The sequence below is a fragment of the Rissa tridactyla genome, chromosome 2 (genome assembly GCF_028500815.1).
Source record: "Rissa tridactyla isolate bRisTri1 chromosome 2, bRisTri1.patW.cur.20221130, whole genome shotgun sequence".
NCBI lineage: Eukaryota > Metazoa > Chordata > Aves > Charadriiformes > Laridae > Rissa > Rissa tridactyla.
Genome location: NC_071467.1, coordinates 96,426,166 through 96,443,353, shown reverse-complemented (window position 1 = coordinate 96,443,353; position 17,188 = coordinate 96,426,166). Strand labels below are relative to the sequence as shown.

Below are 17,188 nucleotides of genomic sequence, written 5' to 3'. Positions count from 1 at the left end.
ACTTGGCAAATTTTTTTTTGTTATTTCCTTGTGCACATCTTCCTTTTCGGAACATTTTTCCTTCTGGTTCTTAGGGAACTGCTTAGAATGATAGAGGAGAGGCAGCAGTGCGGATAGAGAGGAGATGTCAGCAGAGAGAAAGCTCTTGTGTGTCAGGAAGGGTGAGCATGCTTGAAACCTGTAGAGTAGACGGAGCCATAGCTGCAAGAAAGGACAGGCCAGCAAGCAGCATCTCGGCTGGGCCCCAGGTGAGTTCTGTAGCGCCGGCAGCTGCGGACTTCTTCCTCCTTGCCCTCTTGGGGAACCACAGTGCTGGATTACAAAACAGAGCCCAGTGAAACTGGAACTTCATAGCCATTACACAGCTTGAACAGAAAAGGGAACTCCATCCAGTATAGCTTAGATTCATGTCGGTTGTGGCACTTTTCAGGGAGATAGGTTTAAATACCACTTAGGCCAACAAGGGAATTAAGCTGCTCTCCACTTTCTCACTGTTAGGCTAATTCATAAAGATGGGAAAATTCAAAATGCAGCTAGAGAAAGCTCCATTTTGCAGAAAGCACAGGCCTCCTATGTTTGGTGCCTTGTGTTATGGAGAGATGCTGAAGCCCTTCAGCTCAGGGACCTGGCTGGAGGAGTGCTGGTTCTTTCTCTATGATTAAATGTCCGTGGAAAGTAAGTGCATAGCCAACTGGAATAAATCATGCAGCACCATTTAAATGAAGAAAACACTTGAAAAAAGAAAGAGTTTCTATTTGTAGACAGTTACAAACATCTCTCTGCATTTTTCCCAATTAAAAAAAAGCAAAACAATTTCTTTACAAGATGTTTTGCAGCTCCCACTGTTGTGTAATTTCTACAGCAGAAGACTCCTTTTTCTGTTGCACTAGCTGTGCTTGTAATTTGAAGATTATAAAAATCCTCTACATCTTCCATAAAAGGGCTATACTGGAATTACCGATCAAAGCTAGAAGCAGCCTGTCGGCTGCCCAAACTTATAGCTCGTGCCACGCAAAAAAAACCAACCCCAAATTCTCAAGTGCACCACATCCCCCCACTTCTGGTAAAGGATTAGGATGAATTGAGTGCATACGAATGCAGTTATGAGGGAGCTTTGTCCCTCACTGAAAACAAGCACACAAAAACTCGCCAGCACCGAAGCCTCTCCCGATCTGTAGGCACCCGGGTTTGCCCGTGCATCCCCGATGCCCCCCGCCGGGGCTGGGCGAGTTACCCCGCAGGGAGATGGGAAGGCACCAACGCTTTCTCCTCCCCAGCCCCGGGCTGCGGGACGCACCCTACCCTGCCTGCTGGGGTTTTTTGTTGTTGTTGTTGTTGTTTGTTTGAGGTTTGTTTTTTTCTCTTCCCTCCGAACAGCCGGAAAAGGGAAGCTTTGGGCGGCGCGTTGCTCCCTCGCCTCCCCTTCCGCAGCCTGCTCCGCCCCGGGCTGCTGTGGAGCGGGGCCGCGGCGCAGGTGAGTGCCGGGCGGGTACCCTCCGGTACCCTCCCCGGGCGGATGACGCCGAGGGCCGTCCCCAGGGCTGCATTCCCAACAAATCGGGTTTCATCTCTTGGAGTGGGTTTAGCGGGTTTAGGGCTTAGACTTTAGGGAGGCCTTCCTCGTGGAAAAGCCCCCCCCCCCCCGCGGCAAAATGTTATTTTTCCCTAAAAAATTCGGAGGTACCGACGGTCACCCCGATTTCTCTTTCAGTTTTCAGCATGGCCGTGGACTGGCTGGGCTTTGGCTACGCCGCCCTGGTGGCATCGGGAGGGATCATTGGCTATGCCAAAGCAGGTACGGTACGGGAAGGGGCTTGCAGATCCTTCGCTTCCCTCCCACCCCCCAATAAGTTTGTGTGAGCTGGGCAGCTTTTTACGAACGCCTCCTGTCTCGGAGTTCATGCAGATGTAAAGTTTATCAGTTTGTGCCATGTGCTGATAAATTTGCTCCTGTCGAGGTGTGGCGCTTTTTGCGTTGAGCTGCTGTTTTGGGTTGATAAGCCCACAGTCTGCTTTCTGATGGGTGCTGGTATCCTGCCTCCGTGTTGTGCTCTTTGGGTGAAGTGATGCAAGTCTCCTTCAGAAGGGCTTTTCCCCTGTTATTTTAAATACGTGTTCTGTACGTTCAAATGACATAAGTCATCTTTTTTTTTCCCTTGGAGATTTATTCTCAATGTTTGATGGTAACAGTATACAGCAAGCTGCAGAAGGATCCTTTCTCCAAGTCAAGCTGAATAATGCAAATCAGTTTTTAAGCTTGTTCCTTTTCTGGTGTCTGCATCATAAGCTTACCCTCTGACCTAGTGCTTTCATTTTTCTGAGTTTGCCCTCCTCCGGACAGAATTGTGGATTCATCCCTGCTGCAATACTGTCTCTTTCAGCTTCAAAAATCCCTAAGCCATCTTAGCATTTGTGATAAGAAGGTGTATTCCGGCATTGCTGATGTCGGTAGTAATCTTACCAATGCATTTGACTACATAGATGCTAATGCCTGTTCTTATCTGCTTTCTACTGGCTTTCTTTATCCTTTGGGGTGTGAGTGGAGTTTAGGACAGGAGGGACCATAATGAGAACTTAAGTAACTAATTGCATCCGCATTTCTCTGCAGCCATGGTGAAATAGTAGGTATCTTTCTCATCCTCCGTTCCCAGATGGGAGGACATGGTCATGCTGAGGCAAGGGAATCCAGGTCACAGGATTTTTGAAGGGGAACAGGAACTTGTATGGTGACTTAAGGGAAATTTAAAAAAAAAAAAAGCAATCATATCCCTACTAATAATGTGGAGAAACTGAAAGAAAATGGAACTCTCACCCATAAAGCTAAGGCGGTGATCTGTTCTTTTACAACCAGGTCTGTTTACCCACACAGACAGCGGTCAGCAGTAGGTGCCTTTGGAAGAGTATGAGAACAGGGCAAGCAAAAATTGATTTATTTATTTATATTCTCTCTTTATTTAGTGAGTTCTCTGGGTCTCAGTGTTTTGAGACTCAGCAACTTCCTGAACCAGAGGTGATGTAGTTGTCCTAGTATGTGCTTAAAAAATGCCTTAAGGTAAAATTCAAGGATATGATTGCCATTTCTTGGCTCTCAGCCTTGTGCAAAGAATTGTAGCTACCACATATTGGTTACTAAAGTGTATTCTGTCCAGAGCAGCCACTTACTAGACTGTGTATCTTTTCCTTGCACACGTACAAGAATATCTGGTGCTTTCTACCATCTTCAGCTCTTGCTTTTTATACCAAAAGCAGGATCTGAAGCAATGTTACAGCTGCCTTGTTGATGACTGAAAACTGATTACTTTATGGTAGCAATATGCTATCCTCCTGTAACACTGAGAGATCTTTATCAGCTTAGTTTTGCAATCTCAAGTCCTTTTAAACGTGACCTAAAAAATGGAATATATAAAGAACCACCCTCAGTAGCATTAAGTCCTGAATTCTCCATTAGCCTTATTGAGGGCATTCACCACTCGCAGTGGTCATGCCACTTCGATACTTGATGTCATCTGTAAATCACCAATTTGGATGCAGTATCCTTTATCTTCTGGTAGTTTGGGATTATCATTTATACTGAGGACTTGACCCAACATTAGGCAAGTCCAGGGAATCTTCTTCCAAAGTCTGCAGTTACCTTTGGATCAGATCTCAGGTGTGCTTAAGAGATATGCTCTCCCTTATTTGAGCCCTCTCTCTTCTTTGGCAACTACTTATTTGTCTAAATGCTCTTCTGCCCAGTTCAGTTCACATGTCCTTTTTCATTCTAATCTTAAACCCTTACTATTTAATCCCTTTACTTTACTGCCTCTCAAGAAATTCTGGAATTGCTGTGTTGAAACAACATGCTTTGGTCTGCACAAAGAAAACACCAATTCTTTTGTTTTTCTCTCTATTCTTTCCATCGTAAATATGTTAATGGCTTTGCAGTTAAAGCATTAGATACTAATGCTATTTGTATCTTGTAAAGAGTATTTAAACACATCTCTTGGTTCAGATCAGCGTGGTTTTAATACCTTAAAAGAAAAAAATCTTCTCTATTCTGCCTTATAACAATGAATGACCATTTTTCGTTACTGTTGGTGTTTTTCAAAACAGATAAGCTAATGAGCAAGTTTATTTATGAGCTTCTAATAAATGTGTTATCTTTTACTTATTCAGGTAGTGTGCCATCGCTAGCTGCCGGCCTTTTCTTTGGGAGTTTGGCTGGACTGGGTGCCTATCAGCTTTCGCAGAATCCGAATAATATTTGGATTTCCCTGAGTAAGTAATTTACAATTTTAATTAGAAAGGGTTATATTTACCCTAAAAAAAAAACCCTGGATACTTAAAATGAGTCCCTGAAAGTCTTTGCAGAAGAGGTAAACTGATGGTGTTATAAATCTATTTTTAATCCAGTCTTTAAACTTGTGTTTCAGTGAAAATCTCTGTTAGTGGCTGAATTCCAGTGTTCTCCCTGGAATGTGAATTTTTAGCATGATTTAATTATTTTTGTAAATAATGTATTGAGAATGCATATGAAAGACTGCTTGTTTTGATGTGTCTTACTCAGCGATTTCTCACTGTGTTCTTGCTTCCCTTTTGCAAGACGTATAAAGTGCTTTGGGTGATAGTTCAAACTTACAGTTTTGTTCCTCTGCTACAACAGGAGAGAAAAATACCTGTTATTTATTGTTAGGGTTTGTCTTCTGAACATCAAAAAACCTGCAGGTTGTGAAGGAATATGTGTGTTAGGATAAAGTGAAACTTATATGGTTTAAAAAGAAATAAATAAACCAAATACAATTAATTTACATCCTTCAGCAAAAAAAAATAATCAAATAAGCATTTCGTGTTTAAAAACTTGTATTTAGTATGGTGCGAATCTCCAAAATGCAATTTTTGTCTTATCTTTCTGCCTTTTACTATATAGAGCTCAGGGTTGTGATCAAGTTAGGAGGATTATCCCCTATCACTTTAACCTGTACATGCCTAAAGCTAACTGTGGAGAGTCACTGCTTGGTCAGTGCTTAAAGAGCTGCCGCTGACTATAGCATTTGTTCACTGAAGCAGTAACAGCTCTTAGATATGCGAAAGTCAGAAGTGAAAGGGGAAGGCACAGTGTTTCTCTGCATTTCAGCATTGTCTACAGTGCAGTCCACTTTCGCTTGCGTATCTACTGGAGAGGTCAAAAGCTATGCATGGTCAAGCCTAAGTAACTGGGATCAACTGCAAATACAGAAAGCTTAGCTGGAGTGAGACCAAGTATTTTCCCAAATAGGAGACAGATACGTTTCTATAATTCAGTAGCATATGGGGTCTTTTCCTCCTCCTTTTCAAGCTTTAAAGTTTTTGGAGGAGGCGTGCTTTACTGCTGTCTTAGACGAAATTACATTTAGTGGTGTGTGCATATTTTGAAGACTGGATACTGATTAGAGCTTGATATATTTGAATACTGAAGTGTTGTGTATTAGACTATGGTCTCAGTCTTTTACATATCTACTTATATGAGACTATTAGACGTTGTTAAGGACAATATTTAGGGTGGTGTTCGGGAGAAAGGATGCCATGGCTAGGATTGAAGATGAGCTGGGTCCTGCAGGACCAGCCGTCACACAGAAGCAATGGTAGAAAGTAGGAGTGGTTGGAACATGTTCATGTGTAGCTGTTACCACTGAGTAGCAGATGCATGCTAAGGCTAAGGATTTAATTAGTATGTTTTCTTCTATGTTTTCTCTTGGTATTCCGTCTTTCTTTGAGATACAGTGTTCCAGGGATTGCCCTTTCTATTTTACTGGCTCGGTGAAACTGCGTGGCTCCTGCCTCTATGTCAAGTGGTCAGGGTGAATAGTTTTAACTCTGTGATCTTAATGAAGGTGATGCAGGGCTGAAGTGGCTTGGTAATGCTTAGCACTTACATATAGCACACTTGCCTTTCAAAGTCTCTTTCAAACACAAATTAGTTAATTCTCAGAACGTTATGAGAAGGTGCACAGGTTTAGTGATTTGCCTGTGCACAGGGAAGGAGTGAGTTCCAGAGCTGTGTAGCATAGATTATTTCCAGACGGCAAAGAAGAGCATTTTGACAAAGAAATTTGAGAACAGTCTGTGCAGAACCATATGGAGTGCATTGCCTGATAGAACTTGATATAGAATACTTAGTCTTCACATACTGAGGCATTCCGAAGTTTACACAATTTATTGACTCTTTTAGTCCATCTTATGAAATAACCTTGTTTCACTTTTTACTTCGCTTTTATTTGTTACTACATCTTCTCTCTGTTCTGTTAGTTTTGAATTGTAACATCTCTCTCACTCACATGAATCTCTGCTGACTGGACCGTATAATCTCTCATTTAAGTTACATCTGGAACACTGACTGCCGTCATGGGAACAAGATTTTACAACTCTGGAAAATTCATGCCTGCAGGGCTAATTGCTGGTGTCAGGTACAACACGATACACTTCTTTTTTTTAACCTCATATGTGTGATTTCTTATTTGCTTAATTAAAATGAGATAGAATCAGTCATATTTTGTGTATATGCTTTGTTTCTGTACACCTGTTACATGGGAAGTATTTGAAAATGAATTGACAAATTATTCTTATTGTTGTTTAATTCTGTGTTTTTCCCCATATACAGTTTGCTAATGGTTGGAAGATTAGCACTGAAGATGGTGGAAAAGCCCCACGATAAGTAACTGTTCATTTTACAGTTTAATACCTGGATAAGGAAACCTGATAATGAAGTTGCATGAATGCAGAAGCAAGAAGGTGGAACAATATTCTATATCAAGACAATTTTTTTCCTTTTTTTATATGAAGGGGGGTAGAATGATGGGACAAACAGTTTACATACAGGGTGCCATTTGTTTCAGTGATCTGGTAGAGGTATTATTATTTCATGAGAAATTGGTCCTGGGTTTGATTTTTGCAGACACATTTCGGTGTGTTTTAACACTTCCAGTTTTTATATTCCAAAATATACTGCTGACATGTATGAAGCAGACAGGACCTGCAATTAAGAAAGTATCCACAAAGAGGCACCAGGTGTAATTGGCTAAATACAACAGTGTATCTCATACCTTTCATACTGATTATTACAGTATCCTTTACCTGTTGCACTCTGCGTTGATGTCTGTATAACGCCAAACAGATCTTACCTTTTTATTGTGAAATGATGCTAGAATGTTGCTTTTCTACAAGTAAAATCTATTCCAAAACTTTATTTGTCATGTTTTTATATCCTTTCTGTGTGTATGGGGGTAGGGAGTTCTTTTTGTTATCCAAGTGCTGTCTTTCGATGATATTTAAAAATAATTTTTTAAATGGAGGGGCAGAAGCTTAAATTAGGGGCCTGCATTAACACTGCATTAAAACAGTTGTTGGTAAGGAACTTACTCTATGGATTAATTAAGCGAGAACTGTGCTAGGCTAAATGAACACTTGAAGGTGGTCTGTCCAAAGGACTGTATAACTAGAATAAAATAACTTAACATTAACACTATGTAATTCTGATCTGACAGGCTTATTTGACAATATAACGTAGCAGCATTTTATTTTTATCACTGAGGGGAGCGGCTGTGCCTCTTCAAATCTGTCTTTCCTAGTAAACCTTGGTTTCAGGAGAGTTCCTGGTTCTGCTGTGGTGCCTGAGGACTGAAGTGTGGAAGAGGCATCAGTGGCATCTGGTGCCTTTATTGTTACTCCAATCTTGATTGCTTCTCCTGCGCTGTCTCCTGGCTCTGTTAGTGCAGGCACAGCTAATGGAGGCTTGGCATTGTGATGAAAAGGAGAGGCAAGGAATGTATGAAAGAACTTTATCAAGTTATGCTTTAGCGATATATGATCATGGATATACTAGGATTCTTACAGTGTGTAACTCATACTTTAAAGTGATCATTTATGTAGTGACTATTTTATTTTTTACTTTGGGACCTTTATATCACTGATTCTATCAAAACTTTGTCAACTGCGTAACATAATTATGGCAAAGCTGGTTTAAATTAACTTACACCTTGTGCACGGTATTTCCCATTTTGTAGTGCTTAAAGGAATTTGTAACAGTTCTCTCAAACTGCAAATCAAATATTGAACTACATAACTCCTCTATTTCATTGGTCACTTCAAAGCTTGCGTTTCCTATTCTGAAAATGGCATTTAACAGTATTGAGCCGGAGTGACATTTCCATTGTCGTGGATCAATGGAAACCCATATGGGAGACTGGAAGTTGTAGTAGAAAGTAGTAATTACAAGCAGATCCATAGATGTTGGGCAAATTGTGCTCTGTCTTACTAATTCTCTTAGCAAAAGTTAAAAAATTAATCCCAGGTTTTTGAACGTACTTTGAACACGTTTGAACATATTTGAACATATTGTAACCTCCTGTTTCCAGGCACTTAATCTGTAAATAACCTGATCTATACAGCGTGGACCTGCAGGGAGCAACAACAAAAACATGTAAAAGTATGTCTGAAATTCTAGTCTCAGTTAAATCATAGTCTCTTTTGACCATGCTGTAAGCAAAACCCAGTATAAGTTTTGAAATTACCTTTATATATTTTCAATCATCCTATGTAATGGAATAGAAAATTCCATCCCTGCTATAGAATTTTCTACAGACGTTCAAGAATTAAAGACATTAATATCCTTTCTCCAGAGTGCCTATGCTTTTAGGCTGATTGTTGGATAATCCTACAAATTTTCTTCCTTATTTTTATTGTGTAGGTTTTGGTGTTTTTTTCCCACTGAGGGTGGTCTTTATGTAAATTGAAATAATTACTTCTGCATTGAATTAGCTGTGACCATGCCACGGCTTCAGTGAAACTTCATGCTGTGAGTCAGCTTGTGTGTGGATGTAATGTTTGGAAAGAGGGATTTAGTTATTTTTAGGAAATGAACTGTTAAAATAATTCTTAAATTAAGGCTACTCTGTTCAAAGCACACTCTGAAAATAAAAATAGTTTAACATTACTTACAGTCTCAGCTGTCAGCATGAGCTGAAATGAGTACTGATTTTTTTTTTTAGCGGGACATGGGAACAGGAAACTAGTTTTACCATACACAGTCTGAGTCACCAGGATTCAACAACTCGGAGTTTAACCATGCCTCCAGCACTCAAGCACACTATAGCAATGACAGAAGAAGAGAGTTTGGGTTATCAAATCCTCATTTCCTGGAGTGAAGACCCAGGCCGTCTATTCCACGTGTTGCTGTCATATCCACAGTGCCTGGTGGAAGCTGGGTGTCAAGTATTTCACCCCTCTCCTGATGGGCTCACTTGGGACTAGAGGAGGAAATTGCCTATTCGCTTCAGTAGATAAATGATCTCTTGAAACTAGGAGCTTGCCCTAGACTTTGTAAGGTGGAGGCATAAGCGTACCTGTCTTTGTAATAGCAGTTGCTTCCTATAGGTCCTGGAAAGTAAGAAATGTTGGTCTCCCTTCAGTTCTTGCTCTGGATGGGTTCAAGCTTCCTTCCCAAGAGAGACCTCTCTGCCTCAGGCTGTGAATTATCCCATGGGGGAACTCTGCATAGGGAAGCCACGCAGCAGAGAAGAGAGCATGAAGTTCCTGGGACCTGTGGGTACAGGAGCAACTATTTTTCTTAGTCTTTTTTTTAAAGCTAAATAGTAGCTGGCAAAAATACAGAAACATCCTGAAGCTGAGAAACGGAATGCAGGTTCCTCTTTGCCCAGGTGGAAAACTCATGGGGCAACCTAAGTTTCACCTAAGCTCTGGCTAACCCTGGGTTCTTTCCCGAATGGGATCTTACCTGTCCCAGTTGCTCATGCTGGGGCAGCACCAGGCATGTACAGGCTGGGAAAGTTACAAAGCACCAGTCAGTTGAGATGTGAGCAATGATTTAGCGGCGGGGTGTCAAAGTCTTGTACGCTTGGGTGCCTCAATTGTGCCGTAGTCCTTACGGATGCAGTACAGAGACCTCCAATACAACAATGATGTACAGAGGGTCAATTGTAGCATGGAGTTGAGGGGAGGGAAAGCAGCCTTTTTACGCACCCATCAACAGATGTCACACCCTAAGCTGTTCTTTCAATTAATGTGATATCCACAGGTAGCAAAACGCCTTTAATTTAGTACAAATCTGTAGTATAGTGTAAGAATGTAAGTTATGTTACACAGGTAGTACAGACAACTGTCTGTTACAGACTAGCAAAGGGGAAGAATGAGAGGAGGGTGGAAAATGTTTCAAACGAAACGGTTTATAAGGGAAGTAGTCATGGGCTGTCCGACTTTATCCCTTGTACTAAGGATATAGTACATGACTGCTTTTAATGCAAAGCCTATCCCCTAGCTCTTGTTCTGCTGGGGGCTTCGAAAGTGCAATTTGCCATGTCCCAGTTCTGTCAGTCATTGTGCTGGGAGCTGCTGGCGCTCTGTCATCCCCGGCTGAGGGTCAGTCTGTGCTGAAACTAATATGGCCTGAAGTATTACGGAATTATCCTTTTGTGGTGTTAAAATTGCTGGCTTCTTGGCATGATAGTCATGCTTTCTGACTGCGCAATTTAATCACCTGGAAAAATGGAAGGGGAAAAAAAGGTCAGGAGAACCTCCGGGCAGTTATGACAGAAGGAGGAAAGTCTTTGTTCCTCCAGAAGCCCTACCAGTACAAATGGCAAAATGTTGCATCAATAATGGCACAGAGACATCTGGACGCATCTCATCTCCTGCTTCTTTGAAATGCCGTGTTGGAGCAGATCAAAATGCTTATGGTTTTGTGCCATATCCCCAGCTCAGTCCGGAGCAGAAGCGACTTTGTGTCTTCTTTTTAGTCTTCTTGTGCCTCTCTTCTGAACCTGTGAAATGGAGATAATGTTTTCTGTTTCACTTCCCTGCGTGTCTTCTACGTTGCCGTATTGCACAGTGCATGGCATAACATGTTCCCCACCCCAGAAGCAAGAATTGGTAGGTCTGATACCATTTAGTTGCTGGTAGTTAATACAGCCTGTCCTTGTTTTAATGTAATACTCTTTAAAAATATCTAATGAGAAAGGTTGTGGTAGGACAAATTTATATTTTCCTTTTATCATTTAATTGAATGTTAGCATTTGCATAGTACTTTGAGATCCTGTCCTCCAAGTACTAGAAGTTGAATTGAGTTTTAGAACTAGTACTTAGAATCGTAGAATATGCTGAATTGAAGGGGACCCACGACGGTCATTGAGTCCGACTCCTGACTCCGCACAGGGCAACCAAAGAGTGAAAGCATGTGTCTAAGAGCGTTGTGCAAATGCTTATTGAACAGCGACAGGCATGGGGCCATGACAACTTCCCTGCGAGCTTGTTCCAGTGCTTGACCACCCCCTCAGTGAATAACACTCTTTTTCTTTCTTTTCCTTTTTTCCCCCCTTTTTTCTTCTTTCTCTTTTCTTGATTTTCTTCTTTTTTCCCTTTTTCCTTTTTTTCTTTCCCCCCTCCCCCTTTTTTCTTCTTTCTTCCCATTCCTCCTTCTCCTTCCTCCTTCTCCTTTCTCTTTTTTCTTCTTTTTTCTTTTATTCTCTTTTCTGCTCTTCTTCTCTTTTATTTGTCTTCCTTCTCCTTCTTCCTTCTCTTTTTCCCCTTCCCTTCCCTTCCCTTCCCTTCCCTTCCCTTCCCTTCCCTTCCCTTCCCTTCCCTTCCCTTCCCTTCCCTTCCCTTCCCTTCTTTCTTCTTTCTTCTTTCTTCTTTCTTCTTTCTTCTTTCTTCTTTCTTCTTTCTTCTTTCTTTCATCTCTTTTTTCTCTTATTCTTTTTCGTTGTTGTTGTGCTTGTTTTGGTTGGTTGGTTGGTTTTTTCCTTGTTTGTTTGCCAGTGGCTGCCTGTGCTGGGAATGCGGAGGGTTCGGAGTGTCTCTCCGTCCCGCGGAGCCGAGAGAGGGCGGCAGTGCCGCTCCGATGGCGGCTCCCGCTCCTCCCGCCGAGCTGCCAGCCGGGGGAGAAAGATTCCCCACCCCGAGACATGGGAGGCGACGATAAATAACAATGAACAGTCCTTACCGGCTTCTAATTTGCGGTTTACCCACCCGCTCGTAGTTATCTGACCCGGAACACCAAATACGTTCCTTTGCCCGCTCAGCCGAATATGAGCGGCTGCCTCTTTATCACCTTTGCACCGGCCTGAGGAATGAAAGGAAATGATTGAGGGGCAAAAGGCTTCTCTCGCCAAGCGTACTACGCAACCCCAAACTAGTGCTGCTAAGGAGCGGCTAATAATCGCGTGAAGAATGAAAATAACCTCCTGCTACTCTTCCTACACCTCCTGAAGGAAATCGCTTCCTATCTGCGTTGGAAGATCAGCCCAGCCTTTCTCACGCGTGCGTTTACAGCAAGAGACAAAATTTGCAGGTTGTCGGCCTGAATCAGAAGCAGAGGGGATTTAGCAGGACAGGCCTCCATCTCTAAGCACTTTAAGAAACACACAAACGTTATAGTTTTGTAAGCTTTTGCAGTACATATATAATCAGAGAGAGGATGCTGGATATGTTTCTTTGGCGGTAGTGCTCTTTCAGCAGCAGTACAATAGGAAATGGCTGGAGTCAAATTATCTGCTGTTACCTGAAGGCATCCCATCGGTGGGAGGGGGATTGGATGCGCTGAAATTCCTTCTCGCTCCTCTGTTCCCCAGTAAACCTGCGCGCAACTTCCTCTGGGGATGGGCCAAGTATTGCTCGATTAGTATGCAGCACCACAGCCAGCAGGACAGAAAAATACACACCAGGAGGACAGAAAATAGATGAAAAGCAGCAGGAGCAAAGTAAACGATTTTAAAATCTGGGCTGAAATCTGCCTCCGCAAAGATTCCTGCTGGTCTGTGGGGTCGTGACAAGACCTAAAATATTCTGAGGTGAGAGTGAGGTTGCTCCGTTTACCCGAGTTCTGTTTTAAAAACTAAAATGAAGCCTGAGCTTGGAGGTAGGGGAAATGTTTTGTGATGGATTGAAGAACCCAAGGATCACAACAATGGGCACAGAGTGGCAACCCTGAAACCCCCTGAGAGTATCCTAATCCATAAAGCTGTTATGAAAATGATTTTTCTGGTTCTCTGGGTAGTTACCCATCCCTGGTGTTTAGCAGTGTGCCCAATGCTCCACTCTGCAATGCGTTTATCTTACACCCAGCAACACCTTCAGTCCCCAGGCGCTACCTCACCTGCCATCCCTGCACCGTTTACATCGTGAAGGGCTGTTGCCAGGTTTGCTCCTCCGTGTGCCTCTACCGTCTCATCTCCGCCAAACAATAAGGACTTTCTCTTCAACTTACTCTTATAAATATCATCTATATAAATTTATTTTTATATAAATTCATTTGTTTATGTGACGGGCAGCTAGGTAATTTGGCAGCCAGTTCCTCGGGCAGCAGAGAGAGTCCCTGATCAACACAGACTCAGCTTCAGCTGCATCCTCCTCACTGCCGGGTGTGCATTCAACACACACATTCGTGCATGTGCACAGCAGCACACAGTACCACGAACGCATAGGCATTTTATTTACACATTTTTAAAGCATTTTGTTGGCTTATGGATGTTTTTGGTATTTATCAGTGGATATAACATTTATTTCTCTATGTTCCATTCCCATACTGTCCATCAAGCAAATATTCCCGATAGTCAGTGGTAAAAGCCTACAGACTTTCCGAGACAGAGTTGGCAGCAGCCTGCAGTTATTCCTGTTCCTCCTAGCTGTCAGCCATCAGAGTACCAGCTTCTCTAGGGAATGGTGTGTTGCACGGAGGCAGAAAATAGCCATAGATTTTGTTAGACGTATTTGATTTATAGAATATATCCCATGGGATGCCCTTCAGGATCACAACTTTCCTCAAGAGTATTCCTTGCATGTGAGCGTTAACTGTATGGTGTCACCTATAGCTTGCTTTAGACGGCATTCTCTGTAACTTTTAGCAAAAGACCTGCGAAAAGAGGATGTTAAAAGCATTAAAAACCTTCCCTACCAACCATAAACAGGGTGTGGTGCATATGTTAAAAACCAGCAGGAAAGAGAAGAGTTAACTATTTAAAAACCGTGTTAAGTAAGAACTAATTAGTGCTAATCTCCGTTTTTCTTTTTCGCCCCAGGAGCAGTAAGTGTACACAAAAGAAGAGGAGGTTTGGGGGAAGAAGGGTAGGAGAGGTCAGCCTGCTATTGATTGCATCTCGGTTAGCTCGGTCACTGCAGTTGACCTCATTCAAATCTTTAATTGACATTTTGGTTTAAAATCCAAGATGGCAACACCATGCAAGGTTTGTGCTCGCTCGGAGTCCTGCCGTCTTCATTAGTCTCATTCTTTACTGAACATGTATTTCATATGCAGCCAAACACTTGTATTGCCGTGCCCCGCCTGGTGCTGGGTGCCGCACTTCCACTTCATCCAGAAAATGTGAAGGTGGCGTATGCCCCTGTTTCCATCAAATCTGCAGGGAAATAGGATCGTGCAGCATCCTTGAGAGCAAGGAAAAAAAAATTAAAAGACAGGTAGTTAATTAAAAAAAAAAAGGAGAAGTGAAACATCTGAAGTGCTGTGAAGATGTCGCCTGGACGAAGGTTTCCGAGAAGATTATACTGGTGCGTGGCAGGGCGAAGTGTTGCTGACCTGAGGCGTGCTGCACCAACTGACCCACCTGGGTTTCTCTCCTTCTGTCTTTAGTTTTTCGCTTTTCAACAGAGAGATCTGGCTGTGGTCAGCGGTAAATCTGTTTACAGATCTTTTGAAAAAAAACCTTGCAGAAATCCAAGTATTTCCCTACAGAGCAGAACATAAGGAGAAGGTATTTTTGTGTTAATTTCTCCTGAGGTTGCTCTGAAATTTACGGAAGAGGAGAAAACTGAAGAAATAAGCCTCTCTCTAGGTTCCCCTGGAGGCATCACTGATTCAGGCTTAGTTTAATCACCATGCCTGGGTAAACTAATATTCACTAATCCACTGAAAATTGTATTTTAAAGGAGATGCACTTATGGGATCCTCTCCTTGAAGACAAGAGGGTCCGAGGCACCTTCCACCCAAACTTCCTGACTAAAGGGGTGCAAACTGGAGCAGGCTGGGATGTCGAGATCTGAGAGTCCATATCTCTTTTCCTCTCGGTCAGGAGAGTTTCCTGTTCACTGTGAGTTCCCTCTGCATGGGAAAGGAGGCTCTGCGTGGCTTTGGTTTATGAGCAAGGCTGAAACTGGATAAGTCATCGGTAATTTTAGGCTGAAGTTCCCAACTGCACTCAGTTTTCTGCACCCATGGCAGAGCCATCTGTGTGACACCTGGCCAGGAGAGGGGGCAGCGCGGCTGTTGGCCCCCCCCCCGTAGTTAAAGAGCTGCTGTAAGGCACGCTGGCCGCTCACAGCTTGCTGGGATTGGAGGGCAGCTGAGAATGACACAAGTGCCATCACCCATTGCTTACACGTTCTCCAGCCCCTTATACCTGTTAGGCACCAGGCACTCTCCTTTCCCTTCATACAGACTGTCTCCTACAGAGGGATTGGACCAAATTTTAAAAGAAGTCATCTTCTTGGAGGAGTATTCTCATAGCCTCTTCTGGAAACTCAGTATGTTTTATTATCTGGTTTCCCAAAGAATTGAGGGATATAGTCATGCTATATCCGTCCAGCCATTCCGCTTTCTGCCAAAAGTTTTGAACTTTCTGTCACCTTTAGCCAAATTCCCCAGAGAGGTAGAAGTTTCAGCAGCTTCAGCTCTTTAAGATTTTTGAAAACCATTAGCTGAATAGAGGACTAGAGGGAAAATTCATCAGAGTCTGTTTGATGTCTCCAGACCTCCCCAAGCAGCATTCACATGGCTTCCGACCAGTCACGCCATGTATAGTCTCCGGGTGGGAGGGTAGAGACAGAGAAGGGGCAGAACATTTTGGTGGGATCTGGAGAGGGGCAAAAGGTCATGGGAAGGTATTGCACGAGAGGGCTTGGGGAACACAAGGAACCGGGCTTTGTTAGTCCTGCTGCTGATGGAAGAACCGGAAAAAAGACTGTAGATAGGCTTGGAGGATTATCAGCACACTCATATCAAGAAGAGTGATTTTATAGTGCTAGGATATAATCTTCTGTTGCTCTAGTGTTACCGTTATCAAACCACAGTAGGGCGTAGAGCCCCTAGTGGAGATGGAAGTTGGTGCTTGGCGCTGTATGGATCCTCTCCCAGAGATCTTTCACCCTGCAGAGACCCAGGGGATGGAAACCCGAGCCTGGAGTTCAAATCTTTACTGATTGATTTTGAAATTGGTTTTAGGGCATTTATTTCCAGATCCAGGAAGAATGAAGCACGATTTTGAGCCTGAGTGTATCCAAGGGGATACTCGAGAAGACCTGAGCTGAAAGAATTGGCCTTTGGAAAGGGAATTGCTATGATTGTGGTATCTTGGGGAAAGATGCCTTTTTTATGCAAGCCTGAACTATCCTCTAAGGCTATACAGCATTTATTTGCAATGCTCTGCTGTTCGTTTCTGCAGGTGTTTGTCAGGGATGCTTTTGGGTGAGAAGCTGGCAAAATGGTGAGGTACGGAACCCTGGAGGGAGGGAGGGAACATTTCTAGTCTGGTGAATGCAGAGAGTTCTGGCTGGGGACTGAAGGGAAAATGGTGCAGCACAGTGAAGTACATCCCCTGGCTCAATGCGAATTCCGCAGTCGTGAGCGTTAGACTTTTTTACAACAGGCTGCATTGGCTCCCCTTAGCTGCTGGAGGAGGCTGTGGGCCTGAAAGCTTCATCACCTCAGCCTAGTGGGCTCTTCCCTGTTTTATTGGTGTCAACTCCAGAATTTCTTACGCCTTTCCCTCTCCCCTCATGTTTTTGACCCCTTGCTCTCTCCGCCCTGTTAGATTAGGTGGTAAAAGGCTCATCTCCACATACACGAGTGAAGGAACCCAAAAACTCCCTGCCCTGGCTCCTCCCCAGACTATCTCCAGGACATCACACAGACCGAGGGGGTCCCTGCTTAGGGGTGGGCGACTCATCATGAGGTGCAGGGGATGAGCGTGTTGGGATTGCCCAAGACTTATTACGAGAGGTTTTGAGGAGGATCCAAAGGTGAGGATAAGGAGGGAGCGAAGTGGTCTGGGGAGGAACAAGCGTGGGAAAATTTGGTTTTAAGGGTAAGCAGGGGCTGGCCAGGATGCTTGTCTGCTCCTGACCAGTGCAGTCTGTCCCGTCTCTGTGTTAAACCCTTTTTTCCTGGGTGAGGGTCTCCCTATCAGTGTGTGCCTGTCTGTACAGGGTGCAA

General features: G+C 43.3%; 1 protein-coding gene across 2 annotated transcripts; it reads left to right on the top strand.

Moving 5' to 3' along the window:
* Positions 1-152: 152 nt before the first annotated feature.
* LOC128906223 (transmembrane protein 14C-like) lies at positions 153-7,201 on the top strand. Of its 2 annotated transcripts, none has more exons than XM_054193216.1 (6): positions 153-248; positions 1,378-1,474; positions 1,712-1,795; positions 4,156-4,257; positions 6,335-6,422; positions 6,617-7,201. In XM_054193216.1, the coding sequence occupies exons 1-6, from the start codon at positions 168-170 to the stop codon at positions 6,672-6,674; spliced, it is 510 nt and encodes a 169-aa protein (XP_054049191.1). In that variant the 5' UTR covers positions 153-167; the 3' UTR covers positions 6,675-7,201. The 2 variants fall into 2 exon arrangements, with proteins under 2 accessions (XP_054049191.1, XP_054049192.1); XM_054193217.1 differs by lacking the exon at positions 153-248 and adding an exon at positions 640-675.
* The last annotated feature ends 9,987 nt before the right edge of the window (positions 7,202-17,188 follow it).

What these genes read in the sequence shown, in the direction of transcription:
- LOC128906223 (XM_054193216.1), top strand. Translation starts at nt 168, where the DNA reads ATGCTTGAAACCTGTAGAGTAGACGGAGCCATAGCTGCAAGAAAGGAC. An exon ending in GGAGCGGGGCCGCGGCGCAG is followed by an intron (nt 1,475 to 1,711) that starts GTGAGTGCCGGG and finishes TTTCTCTTTCAG; the next exon opens with TTTTCAGCATGGCCGTGGAC. An exon ending in TAATATTTGGATTTCCCTGA is followed by an intron (nt 4,258 to 6,334) that starts GTAAGTAATTTA and finishes CTCTCATTTAAG; the next exon opens with TTACATCTGGAACACTGACT.